Raw genomic sequence first — 24,998 nt, 5'->3', positions numbered from 1 at the left:
TATGTTTGCATGTACTGATGATAAAGACAATGAGCTGTATGATAATAAAACTTTTACATAGACATAGACGCCAGAGTATACATGTACTAACTTAATTGTAACAACTGATGTCTAAGAATTTATAAAGAAGATGAGTAAGTTATAATCTATGACATCCCATAGTTATAATAATGTTTAAATGTCACATCTTGGTTATTCTTTACATCTACACAAACCACAAACATGAATAAAAGTTAAATAATTGAAAAATGTTGACTTGATTGAGATATGTCGTACATGTATAGGAAAGACAAAAATCACAGGCAAAATATTACTTGAAGTTTGTTATACTTAAGGTCTTCTTTTATTTTTGTTAGCGCTTCTAACGCTTAAGATTTAGAATTTTAAATATTTGATTTGGGGCATACAAATTGGTACCGTCAATTTTTTACTTTTTATGATATCTTTATTTCATATTATCATCAGTATTTTTCTCATAATCGCTAGGACATGTTCAAGTTATGGTGTGCACATACTGTTACAATCTTAAAGAAACTGATGCACACCAAAGTGTCCTACTGGTTATATTCAATAAAACGTGTTTTCTCTCCATCATATGTTACAATAAGACAACACTTAACCATGCATGTAAAATAAACTGTTAGATAATATTTAAAAGTTAACATTTGTATTTTCGGTGTATCAATATGGATTGAATTTAAGCTGTTGTTTTAGTAATAATCTTATACACTGAAGCGTTACAGAGAAATAACCGTACTCCGAGAAAAATGTAGATCGAAAAGTTCGTAATCAAAAGTCAAAATCAAAAGCGAAAACACATCAAACAAATAAAAAACTACTGTCCTATTCCTGATTTGGTACTTGTATATGTTATATAGAAAATTTTTGATTAATCCTGATTTTATAGCTAGCTAAACCTCTCATTTGAATGACAGTCGGTAAATTCAAATATACTATTATAAAATCATTAGTTTAAACAATCCAATTTCTTTTTATATAGTTACTTGAACTACCAAAGTCAAATGGGTGCCCGAATCACTGGTATAAACCTTAATCGTATCCATAGCGACCTGGTGTTTTAGGAATTATATGATACGGCTTTTATAGACATCCTCAATAATTCTCAAAGATAATCACAGAATATTGTTTACAAAAGCGGGACGAAAGATACCAGATGGACAGTCAAACTCATAGATCGAAAAAAAAAACAGACAACGCCATGGCTTAAAATGAAATAGACAAACAAACAAATAGCAGTACTCATGACACTACAAAGAAAACTAAAGACTAAGCAACACGAACCCCACCAAAAACTGGGGTGATCTTAGGTGCTCCGGAAGGGTAAAGAGATTCTGCTCCACATGTTGGACCCGTCGTGCTGCTCATGTTTTAAAACCCGGTAAATAGTCTAATTCAATAGGTCACATTCATAAATGGGAAGAGAATTGTAGTTATGACGTAAGGAACATAAATTTATGGGACGGTTATTCAATAAAGGTCAACCAACTCGTGATGGCGTCCGCAAAATTTACAATGAGATGATTTAATAACATTAAAGCCCTGGTCACAACGAACCCACAACACATCTATGCAGCTTCACGACATGATTTTTTGTCAAATTGCAGGTCATCTGTGATCGTCGTACGACAGTTGCACGATCTTTTGAGCATCGTGGCGCTGTCGTGTGTCGAAAATTTGACATGCACCCACCTTTTTTGCTCTACTATTTTTTGTTGTGTCACGGTCTTGTGGCTGTCGTGAGAGTGTCTTACCACAGTCGTGGGACCGTCGTGCGATTAACACATTGTCATGGGTACCAACATAAACCATTTTAATAAAAAAAATATTTGTACGACTGTCGCAAGACACTCGTGATACAGTCCCACGATTGTCTCACGAGTACAAAATGTCGTACGATGCTCGCACAGCATCGATTGTCTGTCGTACGACAGTGGTATGTTCGTCGTTTAACATATTTTCGTTTTATTTAGAAGAATACAATTCGGCGAGAATAATTGGTTGGAAAAAAACATACAGTCTGTCGTTTTAAGACGATGGTTATTTCACCAGAACAATTCCGCTTGGCCCTGCTTAAAAAGCGCCTTGCTGGAATCCAACAAGACCAAATATGGTCATGTTAGCGTTGATTCGAGACCATGAACAGCATATGTATATACATATATATAGGAACCAGAGAAACAACTGACGTTGGTGGGATAGGCCATGGATCGAACTGCGCCTGATGTTTTGGCAGTATAGTACACTGGTGCAAGAGTTGAAGCGTCAGGGAATCTGCTGGTGATTTTGTTGGTTTCATGCGGATGAAGCCTGACATCTTTCAAGAACTTTTGCTGAGGGTCGCCCCTCACATCACCAACCCAATAAATCGGGCCTTCTTTTTATACTAGTAGCTCGGAGTCAAACGTGCGATTGACCCACGATTGTTGTGCAACAGTTGTATGACAGTGGCATGACAGTGACACGTGCATCCCATGTCATGAAAACCTAAAATCATAGCTCCAAACAACTCACGATTATCGAATGACTGTCGCACGACCGACTTGCGACAAGCAACGACAGTACAATTTCATTTGTTTTCTGTCGTGTACCTATCGTGGAATCATCGTGGACATGTCGTAGCTTATGTGACCACTCGAAATATTTTTTTACATTTTGCACGACCGTGCCACGTCAACTATTGAAGTGATATTCCACGACAAAAAATCGTACGATATTTTGTGACCGGGGCTTAACGGTACCTTTTTTCCTGCACCAGATGCGCATTTCGACAATACATGTCTCTTCAGTGATGCTCGTGGCCAAAATATTTAAAATCCAAATCTTATATAAAATACGAAGAGCTATAATCCAAAAGGTCCAAAAAGTATAGCCAAATCAGTGAAAGGAATCAGAGCTTTGCATGAGGGTAATGCATTCCTTAATTTATAATAATTTAAATTTTACTATTTGAAACTCTTTATTTTAATAGCTTCCTTGCGAGCAGCAACCCTCTATCAAGAAAATCAAAACTATGTATTTACTTTATTCAAAGAATGTGAACAAAAAGTGTCGTTCATATTTTAAATGAGTTGTCTACATGTTTTTATGAATTATAGGAAGATCATTTATCAAATTTCATAATTTTTGCCAGCTAATATATATACTAGTTAATTTGAAAACGTTACATAAGTTTTTACTCAATTTTGAATGCAAAATTAGATTATCTGTCTGAATTTGTAGGTAATGTTTACTGCGATTGATTATGCCTGTTGAATGTTGAAGCATTTTTTGCAAAAATGTAAAAAAATCTTAAGTTAGCTTATTATCGCGGAGTGTTATGGAATTTAGAAATTGTGTCGTTTACATCAGTTATTTATTGTGCATTTGAGAAGGAAAGAATTTTACACGTACGTCAAAGTCTATCTACTCTAAGATGAGAGGGAACGAACTATTGGGTTGTAACAAGCAGGAATGTAAGAAGCCAAAGTAACACCCATTCTCTGTAACCATAAACCAAAGTTGGGCACGGATGGTCACCGATTTCGTTGAAACTTTGACAAACAATATTGATAATAAATTGTTAATCAACGTAATAATTTGTTCACGTAACTTAGCATTAGTAATTTAGCCCTCAGAAACAATATTAAAAAAAATCATTAAATGTTTCTATAAAATGAGAATTATATATCCAATGACTACGTGACAAGAAATAACAGACCGAAATAAAATCAAGAAAATCATACAATTTCATTGGTTAAGAGTTGCTCCTCCAAATGTACGTTTCAGAAATAAGATGTTAAAGTTAGTCTGTTACTTTTATCTTCTATCTTTTTTAATCTTTTCTTTATCTAAATAATATCATTATTTAAAAAAAAAACCATTTCAATAATAGACACTGTATTAGTTCTTATGTTGTTGCTTTATCAGTATTGTCAATGAAGTCGAGTTAATATCTTTACACAAAACAAATAAAGTTGTTCATTTTACTCTAAAAAAAAGTCATATCTGGCTTAGGGTAAACTTTTTGTTATCTTTTGTTATTCTATCTTTATCTTTGATTGTTTTTTTTAATGAATATATGATTTTGTTAAATTTGATCTCATAGACATTTGAGGAATACAATCAATAACGTTTCAAAAATTTGATTTAGTTGAGTCTTTTTTACACCCTTTTTCAGGACGTAATATGGTATACCATTGACTGTCAGTTGTCAACATGGTCGACATATACTCATGTAATAAATACTAAAAGGTACACGTAGTAGATAAACTATTTGTGTGCAATAGTTTACAATTCTGTAAATTATCATTGACCACATAATCATTTCATTTGTATGGTTCATTGATCAACAGTAAGTCCTCTTTTGATATGCTATATTGTGTAATCAACAGGTCATTTTCATGTATATTTCGTGGACGTTAAGAAACCAACAATCAATCAATCATTTGGTGTATTAAATGTATTATAACAAATTAAAATATCAAATAAGAGGATGTAATATGATTGTAAATGAGACAAAAGAGACCAAACAACACAGAATTAACTATACATGTAGGTCACCATGACTTCAACAAGAGTAAAACCTAGTATGCATAGTTGGTTTTTCTTGAAATGACAAATGAACAATTTAAAACAATTCAAATGAGAAAACTAATGGGTAATTTATGTTCAAAATAATGAATGAAAAACAAAAATGTCTTTCTTGCAGGGTTTATCTTAACCTCGTTTTCATGGATTTGTCTATAATTTCTTGAATTCTAAATGTGTTTCAAAATATTATGATTGATGAGATGATTTTTAGAGAGTCTGACATAGGGTGCGGGCTCATTGGTTGATAATATTGCGAATAACTGAAGCCGGCCCCTGCTTTGGCTGTCAGTCCCCATATTGTCACTAGTGAAATAAAATAAGAAAACAAATGGTATAAGAAAAACAAATGAATCAGTTTCCTGTCGATATGCATAGCTATATAGTATGCCCTTTTTTATATCTAAAAAGGTGTCAGAAATTCTGTTTTGTGGTTTAAGAGGAGTTGCAATGAAAAACTGTTACAATACTGTATTACAGCAAATAAGTTCAAAGGGGCATAACTCCTAGAAAAAAATAAATGAACTGTAATTTCCTGTCGATATGCACATCTACATAGTATGTCTTTATTATCTAAAAAGGTTTCATGAAATTCTGTTGTACTGTTTTAGAGGAGTTGCAGTTAGAGACTGTTACAGTACTATATTGCAGCAAATAAGTTCAAAGGGGCGTAACTCCTAGAAAAAATAAATGAATCGTAATTTCCTGCACATCTACATAGTATGTCCTTATTATCTAAAAAGGTTTCATGAAATTCTGTTGGGCGGTTTCGATAGGAGTTGTGATGACAAGAAACAAGACTGACTGACGGACGGACAGACGGGTCAAAAACATTATACCCTTTGCAACTTCGTTGCGTTTGGCATAAAAATAGGAAAATGGGTATCATTGTTTATGAGGCAACTCTAAACCGGAGACCAATTTACTTAGACGATAACAATTGTAGTCAACATAGTCAAACAACTAAAAGTCACAGAAATCATTTTTTTTTTAATTTATTGATTATAATGAATATCTATTTTGTTCATACTGAATGGTCACTGACAAATATTTCACTGCTGGTGGACGTTTCGTCCTCGAGGGTATCACCAACCCAGTAGTCAGCACTTCGGTGTTGACATGAATATCAATTATATGGTCATTTTTAAAAAATTTCAGTTTACAAAACTTTGAATTTTTCGAAAAACTAAGGATTTTCTTACCCCAGGAGTAGATTACCTTAGCTGTATTTGGCACAACTTTTTGGAATTTTGGGTCCTCAATGCTCCTCAACTTTGAATTTGTTTTGGCTTTTTAACTATTTTGATCTGAGCGTCACTGATGAGTCTTATGTAGACGAAACGCGCGTCTGGCGTATAAAATCATAATCTTGGTACTTTTGATAACTATCAAACATAATACGGATGATAACATACAGATAAGTATCAATTATGAAAGTTATGCAAAGTTAGAGGAGCTAGATATATGGACTGCCATAAGAAAATGAATGGAAAAATATGCCTTGTGCATGTATAGGCAAAATTCCCCCTTTGATCTTACGAGGCTTCGTATGTATACATCCAGCTGTTTGAGCACCCTGTATATTCAAGAGATCACCTGTCAGATTAGTCACATTTCTATGTTAACCATACGATTTGAAAATAAGCAGATGTAGTATGATTGCCAATGAAACAACTATCCACCAAAGTTCAAATTTAAAATTCAATATAAATAAAAACAACATCTCCTTTTATCATCACGGATAGGTTAGTTATACATTTCTTTGCCACAGTAAGATCAATTTCAAAAACCATTAAATCCGTGCTCACAAACAAAATTGTCATTCATATTTTTTTTGCCGCAGTGACATCATTCCACTACAATTATTTAAATCATCAAAAACTTTCCTTATTAGCTTACCTTTTAAAAAAGCATGTCAAAAATAAAGATAGAAGTTAAAATTTGCCCGGCTAATATATCGTTCCTGTGTACTAGGCGGAGTTTTAAAATTACCATCCAAACATTTCCTGAACCTAGAAGTAGTATAGATTTTTTTTTATATATAAAGTCTTTAGTAGTGTTTGTGACTGTCCGACACGATGCGGGTGTTCCTAGAAAAATGCCGACATAGTAACCAAAAATGTTGCGGTCCTCCGCAAAGCATGCAGTATTGAGGAATTATATCATGGTCGGAATACTCAGCCAGTCCCGGTTACTTTTGACAGTGGTGGATCCAGGGGAGGGTTCCGGGGGTTGGAACCCCCTTTTTGGACGATCAATGCTTTTGAATGGGAAAATATAACACCCCCCTTTTTGTCCTGGATTGGGAACCCCCTTTTAAAATGGCTAGATCCGCCCCGATTGATCAATTTTCATCTTCATGAAATGAGCCAATTATTGAAGTGTACTTTTATTTCTGCAGGAAAACAGATAGTCATTTTTGTGAAACAAGTTGCTGAATCCAATATTAGTCCGTAATGCTCTGATTCACTTAATCATGTTTCTTTTTAAAAAATTTGAACTCGATTGACATATTGATAGATATAACAGCAAATTGAAAATCAAGCAAAATAAGTAATAGAAAAAATCATAAAATAGATAACATTGGCCCCGAGGTCTTAGATTATAGGACTTAGTCTAGTGTTCAGGAAATCATGGAATTGTGATACGAAGAAGTTTATCAGATTATTTTCGTTTTCATTCATTGATAAGGTAAACAAATCTTTAGAATGAAAATGTTAGGTGTGCCTAAGTAAAGTAGTAAATCTGTTGGCATGTTCAAATTTGTTTTGGGGAAAATAAAAAAATATTAAACTAGAATTATCAAAATTTTACAGTGTAAAAATAGTCACATAATCGGGAATAAACTCCTAAAAATAACTGGAAAAAAAGATATTAAAGAGATTTATGACAGATACAAACTGTTATAAAACACCAAACGGATAGCTTGAAAAAGTACCCGCCCGATGCCTTTAAAGCATACTATACGGGTTTTACCTATTTTTGAAAGCTGCACGATGACATGCAGTTGTGTACATCGCTATCATTAGTTTACAGTTAATCATTGCGCCATTGGCAAAACATTTTCAAAAATAAATCTCCAATACATCATTGAATATTCAATCCGTATTTAAGTGAATTCAAAATCTGGTACAAACGGACCCAAGGGTCGACCGTGTAAGATGGGAATGTGTTTTGGGAGCGAAGCGAAGCGGCACCGTCGACGTCATACATGTGACTTTGTCAGTATTTATATATTCTTTTTTTTTAATGTTAATATGCTTAAATCATGTATATTTCTCTCCTTTTAGACTTTAATGCGAAAAATGAAGAAAGCACTCTGAATTTCTGACCGTTCGTATTTCCTGTTTTCAAGAACGTTCTGCATCACTTGTTTACATCATCAAGGGTGCTTTCATACACGCCCGCGTTCCAAGGTGGTCAAAGCTATTTTTGAGAAGACCCCTGAAAGCGACCGTTTCCAAGGCACTCGTCGTAAGAAACATGCGTTAAAATATGCGCATTGTTAAAGGGCCGAGCCACCTTAAGTTGTTATTTTTAAAGATTTTACTTTTATCTTTGTCTTGCATATATTTGCATCTCGAAATCAAACATACGGGCTGACTAAAATGCATAGTTGAACTTCGTTATACAGGCCTTTTATGTACGCCACACAATAAAATAAATCCACATTACTCGAGAATTTAAGAGGCCGTTTCAACAAAAAATTGTGTGGTGATGAAGCATATAGTCAAGATACATGAAGCAGAAGGTACAGGAACATCATGGGAAAACATTTTAAATAACAGAGTTCAATGGAAACGAAAATGTAGTAACATTCCGACAAACTGCGTCTTCTATAATACACAATTTTTATGAAGAATATAAGCTTAAAAAATCAGACGAAGACAGCAAGCTTTTTTTATGAAAACAGCAGCAGCAATTATTAAAACCGAAATTAGATATGTACCAGTGAACAAGAATTTGTATCCAAGCAACAACGATGTTTTGTCACATGAAGAACATTTTCCCGAATGTTTGGCAGTATTTTTGAGGTTTTATATTCGGAAAAGGACTCCTAATTGCAAATCAGTTTGATAGAACAGGCCATCATGCAAGCAAAAAGAAAAGAGGGACGAAAGATAGCAGAGGGATAGTCAAACTTATAAATCGAAAATAAACTCGCAAAACCTGGCTAAAAAGGAAAAAAAGACAAACAGACAATCAATTGAACACATGACACAACATCGAAAACCAAAGAATATGCAACACGAACCCCACCAAAAACAAGGGGTGATCTCAGGTGCTTGTAATTGAACCATTGCAGCTTCGACTTGCCATTCAAATGCATCATATGTTTGGCTCGAGATTTTCAGTTGATAAATTAAGCAAAATGGGTTTTTGTTCGTCGTATTCAGAAGTTCAGAAATTCGAAACACTGCTATTATCTCGAAACATGAAAAAACAACCAATCATATATGCATGAATCACATTGTCTCCAATACGTTGATGTCAACGTATATCACAACTGATGTACTGTCGACGGGAATAATGCCTTTCATGGCATGGGAATAATCTCATGTATTACACCAGGCTTAAAAAAGCACCTATTCACATTCCGAGGTAAGATGTTACAACAAAAGAAATACTAGCATGCATCCCTTTAATGCAAATAAACACAAATCAAATAATTATTTTTTATATTGCAATACACAAAAACATACTTTGATAGTAGATAAGGACATCATATAGAATGTGTTTAATACACTTTTCAAAGTTTAAGCATGGTTAGATATGACAAATAGTAAGATTCGGCTTTCAAACGAAAAAAAAACCATCAAAAGCTCAAAACTCTAATTTTTTTCCCGATTTTAGCTGCTTTTATGGTGATTTTCTGTTTTATAATGATAATATTTAAACATATTGATTTCAAATAAATGTCTCACTATCTTTTAATAATTCATTCATTAAGTTTCTGCATTCTAGAGAACAAAATCAGCATTAGGAAATAACACACTGATTTTTTTAGTTTTCCCAATTTTCCACAGTTTTACTTTCAAAATTTCATTTTTTACCCCAAAATGACTCTTTTCCGAAAAATGTATCTTTGTATATTTTTACTATGTGAGGTATATGTATTATCTTCCAAGCACGCAATATTTGGGTGTGAGAGCAAAGATAAGTTGGTCCGTGGTCAATCTCATGTGTTCGGTTAGGATGAAATGTCTTCTGCGGTTTGACAAAATTAAGAGTATGGTTCAAATTCAGCTTCTCAACCTAAATATATATTTATATTTATGGCCATCCTCCTTCTTAACGTTTCTTTTTTCAACACTTATCAAAATATTGGATCCGCATATGGCAACGAAATCTGATTATATTTTGTTTTTAATTTTACTAACCTTACAAACGTTTACTTCAAGGGATGAAAATAAAATGTCTGGATATGCATGTCTTTTGTATTTTGACTCCGGCATCATTCCCTGTGAACATTATAATACAGAACTCTCCATAAAAGATTGCACCTTAATTGGAAACAAATATGTATAGGGACTGTTCATAAATTCATTCCATGATAAACGAAAAAAATACTTCTGTTTAGAAATTTAATCGAAGAGGTAGTTTCATCTCAATTTTCAACTTTTAAAAAGATATCGATTCTAAAAAAACTCTGGGTTCAATATTTCTGAAATAGTCAAAAAATATCATTCAAAATATTTGTTCACCGCGACAAATATGATAAAAGATAGATAGAAAGACAAAAAATAAGGTCATATGAAATTTTAGGGATTATTTTTTCAACAGATTTTAGTATAAGCATTTAAACTAATAATGAATTAGATTATGAATTGTCTTTCTTTATACTAATTAAGATGTAGCTTTAGAAATGTTAGACGGAATGTTATATCATTCGGTAAATGTTAATTAACATCTTTCACTAAGCAATACAAGGAAAGTGAATTTTACATAGTTATCTTCTGAATCGGGTAAGGTGTATATTATGTTAAGTGTTTGTTATGATATTTACTTGATAGTAAAGTTTATTTTTGTTTGTCTTGTATTTTTAATATAACTTTTCATATATGTATCATATTGATCATTAGTTCAGGTATTGATTGTTAAAATGTTAGTTGTTTTACAGAGAGCAAATATCAATTGTTCAATGGTGTTCCATTCATGTTTAGCTACAGACTTTTATTTTTCTATTCAAATAATGTTCGATATATCGTTTAGAAAGGATCAGTAAATGTCGGGCTGTATATAACCCAGGTGCTCTTCAGGAAATGTTCAAATGGTTTTACAATTAAAAATGTTCTCTCTTTGTAAATTGTCCTTAGACATTGGTTTAAGGAAGATTGATGGTATACCGCCAATCACAGTACAAAATTAGTCTAGTTATTTGCCTAAATCTGCAAATTTGGAAAAATATTTTCAATTCAATAGTTAGACTGTTTTTTCTATATAAAGAAAACTTGTTAATCAATTGTATTAAACAAAATATGTTTACAAATATCAAATTTGTGGGTTCAAAAATCATTTTTATCAATGAGACATTAAAGAGGAGATAACCTTTTTAGTAAAAATTTATACTTGGCTAATAGGGAAATTTTGTACTTTTATTGTAGCAAGAAAACAAGTTCGGTGACACCATGTTTTTTTTTAATTTTCTTAAAACATATTATGAAACCTTTCTTCTCACAATTTATTTTAAAATTCTATCTCATAGATTTTTTTTATGCACACTAATGGGTTTCTCTTGAACAAACTAGCCAAATTTTGGCAACTTTCAACGACTCATAGCTTGAAAAATAGCACAGTGACCCATACTTTTTATTAAAGTTTTGAAAAAAGCATGGTAAAATCTTCATTTTGCCAAATTATAAGAAAATTCTGTCTAAAAAAATATATACTATGATCTACCTTCAGCAAAAATAAAGCATGTTTAAGGCAAACACAATAATCAATAGTACTTTAGATTGAAAATATAAATAAATCTCAGCATAGTCGAGTGATATGAAAAGTTGTCGTCATGGGTAAAATAATTGTTTCATAAATTAGTTGTTTGATTGATTTTTTCATTGCTAATCGTCGTCAGAGAAATAGAGACGATGATATATCATGGTAGACATATAACGAAGAATTGCATTAAATACCGCAAATTACTTAATCAGTGTGCTTGCAAAAGGTAACAGACTTTTGGATTTTAAAATGGCACAATAACAATAGCTGAAAGGTTTCTTTTGCTTTAGGTTTTTTACTACCGTTTCATACAATTCACTATCAATAAAAACAAAATCTCAGACAAGGGTCATATCAATATTGCAACACACGTTAGTGTTTAAGCATATACATAAAATAGGTTTCTTTTCTAAAATCGGACATCTTGTAAAATGCATTTTTGTGTTAATCAATTTCTAAAATGCCTGTAAGATTCAGATATTTCAGAAAATGCTTGAAATAGTCACATACATGAAATGTTCACATAAGCTTAGTCAAGGAAAGTCTTGAACATCAAAGCGGTTATTTCTATGATAATCACTGATTTCAACGGCATGTAATTGCAGGCAAGATAATTAACATATTTAGCCTACTATTCTTTGGTTAGAACTTGTTTGATTTGTATCTGGTTTTCTATCAATTTCTCTATAGAAAAGATAAAATATGGAGGTATCAATGTATAACATAAATTGAGTACATGCATAACAGAAACCAAAAAACCTGTAACAAATTATTATATTTGTCAAACTAATGATATGATCAACCTCTATACCTTATGCAAGTTTTACTTCATCGAAACCGATAGAATAGATTTAAAAAAAAATGTATCATCGTACCAAGGATAGAGACACTGAACTTTATCCTAGTAACACTTAGACATAGACATTGACGTCATAGTATACGTGTACTAGCTGTATCGTAACATCTGATGTCTAAGAAATTATAAAGAAGATGAGTAATTTATAATCAAAGAAATTGCCTCGTTTTAATAATTTTTAAATATCACATATTGGTTATTATTTTACATCTACCTAAACCCCAAATATAACACAAGATGAAATAATCATGATAATTGAAATATCTTGATTTGAGATATACCGTACATGTATAGAGCAGACAACACTCACAGACAAATCAAGACATTGAATTTTTATATACTCTAGGTCCATTTACTTTGGTTAGAGCTTATAAATATTTAGGTTTATGATTTTTAAATATTTCATCCTCTTACATCACTGAAGATACATTAATTGTCTTAGTGCGCACTTGGCGCATACAAATTGATACCGTTAATTTACTTTTTATTATATCTATATTTCATAAAATCATCCGTAATCTTTCTCATAATCGATAGAAAATGTTCAAGCTATATTGTAGTGCACACACTAGTACAAGTAACAAATAAGAGTAGAAATGTCTGATCAATAACATGCATACGACTTAAGGTGGTATGGGAGTCGAAAATAAAAATGATAGAATTTGTTCGTACTTTGCCTTAACGTAGTATCTATTGATATATGTTGAAAAATATAACAAACATAATAGGTCACCGGGCATTTTCACAAGCTACAGGACGTGACAAAATGACACATTTTGTATGGATTATACAGGGAAAAACACCATTTTGGGATTAGAAACTAAACAAAATGATAGAATTGTTAAATACTGAAGAAAAATATAGCTTTCAGACAATGCTTTGAGAATATCAAAATAAAAGATAGGGTCATCGTACGTTTTCCCCGACTAAAATACAAAATAGAAAAATTTCATGTAGATTCCTTCAGAAAATGCACTGTTTTAGAGTTACCTCCCCTTAAATTGCCAATTTAAAAAAATTAAAATAAAAACAACCAAAATTAATCAATATTTGCAAAAATATTAATATTCATAAGTTTATATATTCTTATAAATTGGTTCTTTTAAATGAAAATTCACATTAAATATCTGCAATCCTGCATCAAATTTTGCTGACTTATTAGAAAATCTTGACCTTTGGTTCTTTGTTTTTTACAATCCAAGATGGAGGAAGACACCCATACCACCTTAAATATATATATAATGGGAAGACTAAACAGCTACCAACTCTAAAACATGTTAAGTATCAAATGTAAATATTTTATCTATCAATGACCAAGAAAGAAACCTGTATGCAACGTTTATCCTCCATAAAAGTAAAATGATTTAATATTGTTTATTCAAGTATCATGTATAACATATTTCCAACAGTACGTTAAGCGAACAACAGTCTAAAAATCAAGTATAATTTTGATAAATAATCAATAATTAATGCTATGCCATGAGTTGAATAACGTCTACATGTGTTAAAAGTATATTCTTCTGTAAATATCATTGGACCAGCATGATTATTCACTAAAACCAATATCAATGTGGTCCACTAAAATCAAACGTGTGTACAAAGTCTTGTCGACAGTTCTATGTTAAATTAATAGTTCATGTTTATTTTGTAAATAATATTTGTGTTAAGTTGAAATGCTTATTTACCTCAACGCATATTTTAAAATTGGAACAAAAAAATAGTTTTGGTTTCCCTATGGTGAATATTCTTTTTCTCCGCCACTTTCGCCTTATCGATATTTTGTCTTTTTTTTATCATCTATATTCAATTAACAGCAATGGGTTAGTGTCACGTCCATCTGTTTAAATATTAAAATTCTGTGTGCATTAACCACACATCTCTAGTTCATTATCAATATTTTGATAAAATAACATTACACAAGCTAAATTATTACAATAATATTTATTAAAACTTAAAAATTCTATTAAGTAAGATTGTATTATAAAATCTTCGCTTGGTCCACTTATTGTGATTATCGGTATTATTGTGATCAATTTTGTATCAACACATCAGCTTATTCAATCAATTGATCTGATAATTTCTATTCAGGTGAATAATTTTCAATAAAATATAAACCGGTTTTTGTTGATGTTTAACAAACACCATTTTTTTTCATATTTATTGATAAAAATAAAATAGCATTCCAAATCCAAAGTAAAATTCGAAACGAAAGTCCTTCATCAAATCATCAAATCATCGAAATCAAAAGCTCTAACACATCCAACGAATGGAAAACAACTTGATTTTACGATGTTACGCCACTAAGATATGGTGTCAATATTTAATTTGTACACCAGATCTGGATTTCGACAAAAAATGTCTCTTCAGTGATGTTAGGGATCGAAACAGTATTTGGAAGGCCATACAAAATTTACCCTCATTTTTAGAAAGACTCTTGAATTTTAAGAGTCAATATAGGATGAACGGATCATAAAAAGCCCAAACGTTAAAATATGAACAAGTCTAAATTGAAAACTACGTTTAAATCTATGATTGCGTTGGATAAAAACCGCAGTTTTTATACGTGTGCATGTAAAACAAATTTCGTGGTAGAAGGGTCTAAATACAGCACAAACAACATTTTCCAAAAGACAAAAAGGGAAAAAGTGTATTTAAACAAACCGCATTTAAGCTAATCAAAATTGTGGAATTTGAAAACATGATCTTTATATAGTTCTTTATCTGAGAATGAAACCTGTAAACAACTTATTTGAAATATAAACAACACTTTTTTCGCACACTATGGCTAAAGTGAATGCATATATTTGATTTGCTTGATACATGTAGAGAGTTGCCGCTCACATTTAAATGAGAGGTTTAGCTAGCTATTAAACCAGGATTAATCCTCTATTTTCTATATAGCAAATATAAGTTCTAAATCAGGAATATGACAGTCGTTATTCATTCATTTGATGTGTTTTCGCTTTTGATTTCGCCCTTTGATTACGAGCTCCCCGATCTAAATTGTCTGTTCAGTTATTTTAATGTAACACTTCAGTGTATAAAATTATTACTAAAACAACAGCTTAAATTTAATCCATATTTATGCACGTAAAATACAAATGTTAACTTCTGAATATTATCTTACAGTTTATTTTACATGCATGGTTTAACGTTGTCTTATTGTAACATATGATGGAGAGAAAAAAAGCACGTTTTATTTAATATAACCAGAAGGACACTTTGATGTGCATCAGTTTCTGTAAGATTGATAAAGGGTTTTCATTGTGAATCTTGGATAAAATGTACACAAAAGTACTGACATTTTTCGTATTAATCGTTACAAAGCATACACAAGGTAAGGCGCTTTCTATCAGATTTGCTTTCTGAAAAATATAAACAAAATATGAAGGGTGTAAAATCTCTTGAATTACTATACTTACAATTGCATGGAATTTCATTGCATTTTGTATTGAGTTTCTTGTATTCACTGAGACAATGTATGCCTGTGATACACAAAATTGAAACTGTCATCTGCTTAATGTAGATCATAGGTATGTGTTTTCAGAGATATATATATAGAAAGATGTGGTGTGAGTGCCAATGAGACAACTCTCTATCCAATGTTCTGATAGCCGAACTAAAGATTTCTCTATGTACTTTTCAATATTAAAAGGGATTGGTCACCGTGCTTTTTTTCAAGCTATTAGTCGTTGAAAATTGAATAAATTTGCTTACAATGATAATGAAAAAAACACATTTGTGTGCATAAAAAGAAATCTATGAGCTAGATTTTGAAATAAATAGTAAGAAGATAGGATCTAGAACATGATTTAAGAAAATAAAAATAAAAAATGGTGTTTCAAATTTCCCGATCAATTCAGTCTATCTTTTTACTGAAAGAGTTATCTTCCCTTGAATGGCTTATTTGAAAATAAAATGATTTTCAAACACAGATGTTTAGTATTTGATAAAATATTTTGATTGATGCAATACATCAGCAAGTTTTCTTCATACTAATAAACAGTCAAACCAATCAAATTACAAATCTGTCAAAAGAGTAGCTAGGTCCGGTAAGGGCCGATTTTGGCCTCAAATTTCAGGTACATCTACAGAAAGTTTTTTGAAACTTTTTTAACACTTAAGTGTCTATTTCAATTGATTCGATTAGTTTATGTGAAAGATTTTAACTGATTTAGTCATATTTAAGCTTAGATATGAATAATCTGTCAAATATGCAACAAAACGTTCAGATGGTTTTTGTCAAAATTGAAAGTGCCCGAATCCGTGTTCATCCTCAACCTTCATATATGTTTTCTATTATTAGCAAATACAACTTACATTATGAATGAACACAAATGCGTCAACTTTCATTTCAGACGGACACCGTCTAAAAATCAACCAAAATGCAAAAAAGAACGCGATATGTGTGCATTGTATTGTCACAACAGCTCATATTTATGTAGCAGAAGTATTTTACTTTCCAAAATATAACTAAAAGATTACATTTTCACACTTTCCTAAAACTGCTTTTTTTGGGGCCAAAAAGGGGTCTTACTGAACCTACTCCTTTGCAGAATTTGGCAAATAACTAGACTGATTGTGTACTCAGATAGTACAATCCAAGATGATGGTATACCATGAATCTACCTTAAAATTAATAAATCAACTATTTACAGTAGTAAAGCCTCTGTGCGTCTTGATCAAAGACACATTATTTAATTTGTTGCATGTTCTGAATGGCAACACATCATTATTGATATTCCATTCATGCAAGGTTCTATCTCCTGCCCCGGTTTTGATTTTACTTGAGAAATGTTTTGTCAAAGAAAACATTTCTAAATGTTTAGCATCAAATGCACTGAACCCAACCTTGTACGTAATACTAGAACACATTCGCAAAATAGGATTGTGGGTATGCTTTCAAAATCCTTCTGTTCGGATCCGTTCTTTCTTTTTTAATACAATAAACTAACTATAAACTATTTTTATTAAAATAAACTAACAAAACTAAATATTGGTACTGAAGTGGAAGATAACAGATATGAAACTTAGTGTTATATAGTGTAACATGGATATAACATAACTGCTTGAATTTTTAGTTTTTTATTGGGTTTACGTCAGGCCGTCTAACAAATAGGACCTCGTCCATTTAGTAGAAGTATATATATAGTTTACAAATATAACTTCTACATATGCAGGTCAAGATGTCACTTGTGAATTTCCATGTGAGTTGAGGGGTCGAACATTGAGTATTATAGATGGGACGGACACGACGGTGGGAGTTTGGACGTTTACGAATGATGGTGTAACAAGTTCTTATACCGTGACCTCTGGTTCAAACTCAACGGATCTTCTAACCTGTTATCAACGTATTGAACGATTCCTCATCTTCAGGTTATATTAATAAATAAATTATTTATTCACCATATCACAGAAGTGATTCCGTTCTGTAAACATGCATGATTTGGACAAAAACAAAATACAAAAAAGCATTTAATATTATCACTGATATGTATTTCCACAAACTGACACTTTTTTTAAATTAAAATGGGTGTGTTTGAATAAAGGCAACAGTAGTATTCCGCTGTTCAAAACTCATAAATCAATGGACAAAAAACAAAATCGGGGTAACAAACCATTGACCGTTACGACATCCCCTATGTTTATTGAAAAAAATGGAAAGGAAACGAACCAATTCATATTTTGCTCAATTCTAAGATGGACTTTATCATTCAACAGAGCTAACAAAATGTGGAAACCATAAAATACATTCAATGTTTTAGGTAATAATAAAAAAAAATAAGAAGAAATCTTCACATTTTTTTATCGACATTTAATTCATTATATAAAAAAAGCAACATATGAATGTTTCAATAGTATTTGTCTACGAAGGGAAACTAATGTTTATCGCTACTGGATTGATTTTTGTTGTAAACATATGAAGCAGAATTATTTAATGCGATTCCCTCAGTTTCGTTTGAATTCTTGATCTGCCTCTCCCTAAACGATTAACTATATTTGAACAACAGTAAACTACTCGGACAGTCTATTTTTTTTAATTTGTAGGTCAATCTCATTTTTGGTATAAAAACAGATTAATTCACAATCCGAGTACTGTTATGTCCTATGTTTTAACTCCGTTAAGGAAAGAATCACTAGAAATACATATAATCATGATAAAAGCGCTTATCAACATTAAATGGCCAAATGTCAATACACAACTCACAAGATTCAACCGCCAAAATCCTTAATAAAAATTACACCTTGATTTCATTTTTGATTTTGATACAAACATACATTTTGGATCTGTAAATGGACGTGTCACAAACTACGAAATTGATACACATGTATATGCCTTATTTACTTCATTTTTAAGAGTAAACAACGATAACGAGTTTTTATGTTATCTCTTTGACTACACTCCTGGTATGACACCTATATCATTCACCTTTGGAATTGGAGGTAAGATAACGGTAATATACATACCTTATAGCGGGTCATTTTCGCCGGGTGTACATTTTTGCCAATTTTCGCGGGTAGAATAAAAACCACCGAAATAAATTCCGCCAATTTAAAAGTGGACATGTTAAGGTATTAAGAAAAGTTTCGAATTCGCGAAAATGTTTCGTATACCTTTTTCAATGAAAACAACGAAATTTTACACTCGCCAAAACGAACCGCTATACCGTTTACTGATTTGATGCAGTCGGATGGTGAGGGGTCAATATAATTCCAAATTTCAATTGAGTCTTAGTACAAGTTTTTAGAAGCATAACATGTTAAACTGTTAGAGCTATTTTCCTTATGTTTGAAGAGTGGAACTTTTATTTGCCTGCTTTTATTGTTTGTTTCAATATTTTATCAAAAATAATCATTAAGACTTATATATGTAGACAATATAAATCCTTAAATCTTACTTATTATAGTATGCTTCAATTTGATTGGAATTTATCCTGGAAGTTAGTGATCTAAATATAAATTATTGAGCAAAAACTTATACAAAGCTAGCAAGCCAAACATATTTTCTCTCTCAAAATTAATTGACAATCGTTCTAAAATATAGTTGTTTTAGTTTATTAAAAATAATATCGATCTTATATCATCTTTTTAATAAAAAAATTTAAATACTGTTGATCGTTTAATCAACCAATTAAAATTGTGAAGCTGTAAAGAAGTTTTAAAATGAAAGCTACACAATATAACTACTATAACATAAATGCTATATCATCGGGTCTCTTATATGTTTGTCTTTGTCTTAATTAGTGTAACCATTATTACTAACTTACATATTGTTTTTTTCAAAAGATAAACGTTCTACAAATGATGTATGTACCTTTTGTGATCCTCAAGGGAGTTTCAAACCATTTCTAGCAAAAGGTAAATATATTCTCATGTTTTGCTTTCTCAAAAATACGATGTTGGCTGCTCTTTTTATTCCAAATAACAATCGATAATACAAAAATAGTGAACCTAAAACGCAGATCAAGTCATGAAACGTTCTGGCCCTTGCCTGGTTTTGAAATATAAGACATAAAAAATTAGCGTGAGTTTGCAAACGTTTGATTTTGAAACCTGGTCTCTCAAAACAATATGAATAAATATTAAGAATTTTATTAAATGGAACTTGAAACAATGTGTTAGATAAAAAAAAATTAAAAAGATACGGATTAGCGAGCAAAGTTTTCAAAAGCACTATAGAATTATCCCAGAGGATTTCTAATATCGGACATAAAGTAAACCACCTTCTTGGACGTCTTTTTTTGTTATTTCTATGACAGTTTGTTGACGCATCAATATAATTTCAGGCATATATTACCTTAGATGGAGTTGGCAAAAGCTTTAGGAATTTTGGTCCTCAATGCTCTTCAAATTCGCATTTTATTTTGCCTTTTTAACTTTTTTGGATTCGAGCGTCACTGATGAGTCCTTTGAAATAGACGAAACGCGCGTCTGGCGTATATATAAAATTTAGACCTGGAATCTATGATGAGTTTATTTACATCCACTAGGTCGATGCCACTGCTGGTGGAGATTTATTTTCCCCGAGGGTATCACATGAATGATCATTGATATTGTTATATTTAAAAATTAACTGTTTACAAAATTTAGATTTTTTTAAAATACTAAGGCTTTTCTACCTCAAGCATAGATTACTTTAGCTGTATTTGGCAAAACATTTAGGAATGTTGGTCCTCAATGCTCTTCAACTTCGTACTTTATTTGGCCTTTTTAACTTTTTGGATTCGAGCGTCATGGAAGACGAAACGCGCGTCTGGCGTATATATAAAATTAATCCTGGTTATCTATGATAAGTCATTCACCTAATAATTGAAAAAATAAAAAATAGAGGTGTTTTTAGTATCATTCATTATAATATCAAATATATTAAAATAGTTAAGAAAAAAGACTTAAAATTAATATTAGTTTCTATGTATTGTCGATAAATGATTCTTAGTTAAATTTGTATGTATTTTTTTTTTCATTCAATTTATGCACATGATATCAGAATCTGGACAAACACGTAAGTACAGAAAAAATTAGAAACACAAATGTTTTTAACATTTTTTCAAGCTGTGGTTATATCGTTAAGAATTTTTTTATAAAAATAGGTTAATAAGTTAGTACTGTCATCTGAAGTTTAGTGTATTACAGTTTTTATGAAAATGATAAAGATATAAAACCGAAACGCTATGTCAGATTGAACTGTTGGTAAACTTTCCCTGAATGAATCTATTCATGTTCAAAGGTAATATCATCAATTTATTTATGATGTTATATTTTTATATAAAGATGACAGAACCAAAGATTCGCAAATACGCCTATTATCAAATTTTGGTAAAAGTTACTTCAATATAATGTAATTAATATGTTTTCTGTATACCTTTGTTCAACTTAGGTGATACCAGAATAAAATGATATATAGACACACAACAAAATGAAAGTTTGAGTCGGTTATTCTATGACGTCATTTAGACGTACTGACCACGGGTATCTTATAAACAAAAGAACACGACGTTGGATAACGAAAGAAACCAAACATACAAATCTTTACTCTATCAATCAATTGACATACAATATTAACATTTGTCAACACGGGAGTTTACTCAAAGCGTTTGAAGAACGCTTTATTATGATGTAAATTATAATCTTGAATAATAAATCGTAACAAGTGAATTTAATTCATAAACTTGCGCATCTTTTCTTTATTTTAACTTGTGTAAGTCTGTTACCATTCCAACCATAGCGTGTATTCATTGAACAGAAACTGAGAATCACTGATGGCAAAACTTTAAAATCTTTAATCATAGTGTTAAATGATATATTTTTACTGGCTGTATAGTCGGGGTTTCATTTGCTTATCGTTTTTTTTTTTATTATTTATTGTTGTAGCTACGGGCCCAGATAATCTTCCGTGTGGTACGGTGTCATATTGTTCAGATGAATATCAATGTGGCGCAAATGACACTCTACCAGAAGGGTGTCCACCAACTACCATAGCAACAACAACTGAGACATCAACAGAGCCAACAACTGAGTCAACCACTGAGGCAATAACTCAACCTACAAAACGATGTCATAAAAGAAGAAAACATCACTGAACACATCCGCCATCAGTCAGATATACTGAGTTAAATAAATACAGTTTGCTCTATTGATAGAACTGAACATTCATTGTAAAATTCTGTAATTTCTTGCCATTTTAGATTACTATTATATCTGATAACTATGTTGCATATCATTCATCAACTGAGGAGTCCATCTTTATTTTTTGTTTATATAGCAAAGAAGATGTAGTGGGATTTTAAATGAGACAACTCTTTACAAGAGACGACATGACACAGAAAAATAACAGCTATAGGTCACCGTATGGCCTTCAACAATGAGTATTGTTTAATGAGCATTTAGGCTTGATTGTCAGTTTTATTGATCGATTAATAACGACAAAAGTAACATTACGAGTTTCTCATGCATTTTTAACTTTACATTTTTAATCTTTCCTGAACAACTTAATTTAATTCGGTTTTGATGGGTCTAGCAGACTTTAGTCTAAAAGTTTTGTGTTGTGGTTTTGTTGTGTGTTTGAGTTCGTCTTATTTTCTACAAGACCATAGACTTATTGCAGTTGGGGATGGCGGATAGAGATATAGTTACTATACTATTAGTTAACTTGGTCAGTACGTTGAAGACAATGTAACTAAAAAAAAACTTGAAATTAAATTTTTGACTAAAAAGAACCGCACTCATTCCCACAAAAAAACCACCGAGGTAAAACCATCCAAATGTTGGACCTGACATATAATTTGTTCGTATTGATGGATTGATATTGTACTAGACTATGGGTACTAATTTTCTACTTATTTTGACCTATTTGTGTTGGTACTCATAGAAGAACGTTTATGGAGAATAAAACGATAATTACTTTAAGATATGTTTGATGATGTTTTCTTCCTATATATTATATTGAGCTGAATGTGTCCTACCTAAAGTAAGTGTTTGTTTTAAACGACTTGATACTACATTCTATGACAACTATTGTGTTCTCAATTTTCTACAAACAAATGTATAAGAAAAACAAAACTGAAATCGCCAATACATAGGTTTGATGTTCACCATCGAGAAAAGTGTTATCTATACTGTTGTGTCTATGTCAGACGTACAACCCACAGCTGATGCATGGAAAACAAAACATTATTTTTTATCATCTTGTTTCGCTTCTTTTGGTGTTTTACAAGAACTTGTGTTTTCTCCGTATATTTGTGAGATTTGATTAAGCCTCGGTCACACCTTACCGGATAAGACGAACAGACGCCTAACGGATGAAAATAAAAGTTGTCCGTTGACAAAATTGTTATCCGTTGGGAGTTCGTTGATATACTGACCAACTAAAACGTACGCCTAACGAATGCATAACGGACATGCAACGGATAAGCAACGGTCGAGAAACGGAGACGTATCGGACAGAACGGATTTTGAACGTACATCCAACGGACGAGTACCGCAGAAAACGGACACCTAACGGAAGCATACCGGATAAAACGGATAAACAGAATTTTTCTTAATTTCGCAAAAATTTAAATCGCATTTGAGTCTAAAATGACAAATTCGCAATAATAAGTGCACGCAACAATTTCGGAATTAACAGTATCTTGCTTATCCGTTTTATCACTGCCCTTTAGCGGCATTTGGAAGAACAAACAAAAAACAGTTACACAGAACATTGTCAATATTAATGCGATTTACATGTATTATTAGTGTCGGCTTTATTTTTTTCGCATTAATATAAACAATGTTCTGAGTCACTGGTTTTGGTTTGATCTTCAAAATGGCGCTAAAGGGCAGTGTCTGACCTGAATAACAGCTGCTTGATTGTGAAGATGTGCCCTTATTTTATGATCGATTATGAATAATAATAATTCATGAACCATAAGACATCTAATTAGCTATCTGACGAGAAATTTTCAATTAACATTTATCCGTCTTAGATCCGTTCATCATCCGTTTAATCCATTATACGACCGGTAGTAGTCCGTTTCACATTCGTTCAACATCCGTTTGATCCGTTTTATCCGTTAGAAGTCCGTTGGTGAATTCATCTGCCAGACCTCTAACGGACGTATAACGGACACGTAACGGATACAAAGCGGAAACGAAACGGACGAGTACCGTAAAAAACGGACGGCTAATTGACTTCCTACGGACATTTTATCCGTTGGACGTCCGTTCAAAGTTTTGAACATGCTCAAAATTTTCCACCGGACAGAACGGACGTCGACGGATAAAACATACGCTTAACGGACATGCAACGGATATGGACTGACGTCTAACGAATAAGAACGGATGTCTAACGGACATAAACGGATATCTTTTTTTTCAATCCGTCTACATGTATGACTGTGTTTTACTGTGTTTTATGTGTTTTACACATAAACGGATTGAAAAAAAGTTATCCGTTAGTTGTCTGCTCCAGCTATCCGGTAAGGGGTGACCGAGGCTTTCTTAATCAAACACGGCCACATATTATTTAGTTATATGGCTGTTCCTATCAATTTTTATGTGTTTAAATGACACATATACCAGTAAAACACAGTCATTTGGTTATTTCTATCGACTTCTTTTTAAAAACACAGATAGAAGTATGGCACAGCTATTTGGCTATTGCTTTCGACTTTTACTCGTTGTAATGATACAAGTAGAAATCTGCTATTTGTCTATTCCTGTTTTGAAAACACATATACATGTACAAGTATAACACAATAGCGAGCAAAAAGTTTTTTATTCTCAATACCATCTCTTTGCTTGACGTTTTATTTTTTGAAGAATGTATATCACATTATACAGTCGGGGCACTTAGCGAACTCCATAATATTATGAAATTCCGTAATTTTTGTGGAAAATTAAAGTTGTCTCCCTTTGACTAACAGGCTAAATTTAAGATGGGAGATAACTATATTTTGAAACTGATTCTCTAAAAAAAAAGGGAGACAAATGAAATCTATTTATTGTTTTCTTAAATACAATGGAAAAAAATATATAATAACATGAAGGGATGTTACCTCGGTGAAGAGTACTCGCTCAGTAAAACATTTACAAAATGGAAACACAAAAGTATATCCATTTTATGTATTGTGGGTCG

General features: G+C 31.9%; 1 protein-coding gene across 1 annotated transcript; it reads left to right on the top strand.

The window, feature by feature from the left end:
• Positions 1-15,571: 15,571 nt before the first annotated feature.
• On the top strand, positions 15,572-22,088 carry LOC134726844 (uncharacterized). The gene is made up of 6 exons (XM_063591247.1): positions 15,572-15,719; positions 17,563-17,758; positions 18,741-18,826; positions 19,670-19,741; positions 20,871-20,885; positions 21,755-22,088. Exons 1-6 carry the CDS (start codon positions 15,665-15,667, stop codon positions 21,961-21,963), a joined length of 633 nt encoding a protein of 210 aa, XP_063447317.1. The 5' UTR covers positions 15,572-15,664; the 3' UTR covers positions 21,964-22,088.
• Positions 22,089-24,998: the final 2,910 nt, after the last annotated feature.

This window comes from Mytilus trossulus, chromosome 7 (genome assembly GCF_036588685.1).
Source record: "Mytilus trossulus isolate FHL-02 chromosome 7, PNRI_Mtr1.1.1.hap1, whole genome shotgun sequence".
NCBI classification, from domain to species: domain Eukaryota; kingdom Metazoa; phylum Mollusca; class Bivalvia; order Mytilida; family Mytilidae; genus Mytilus; species Mytilus trossulus.
This window is presented reverse-complemented; position numbering and strand designations above follow the sequence as displayed.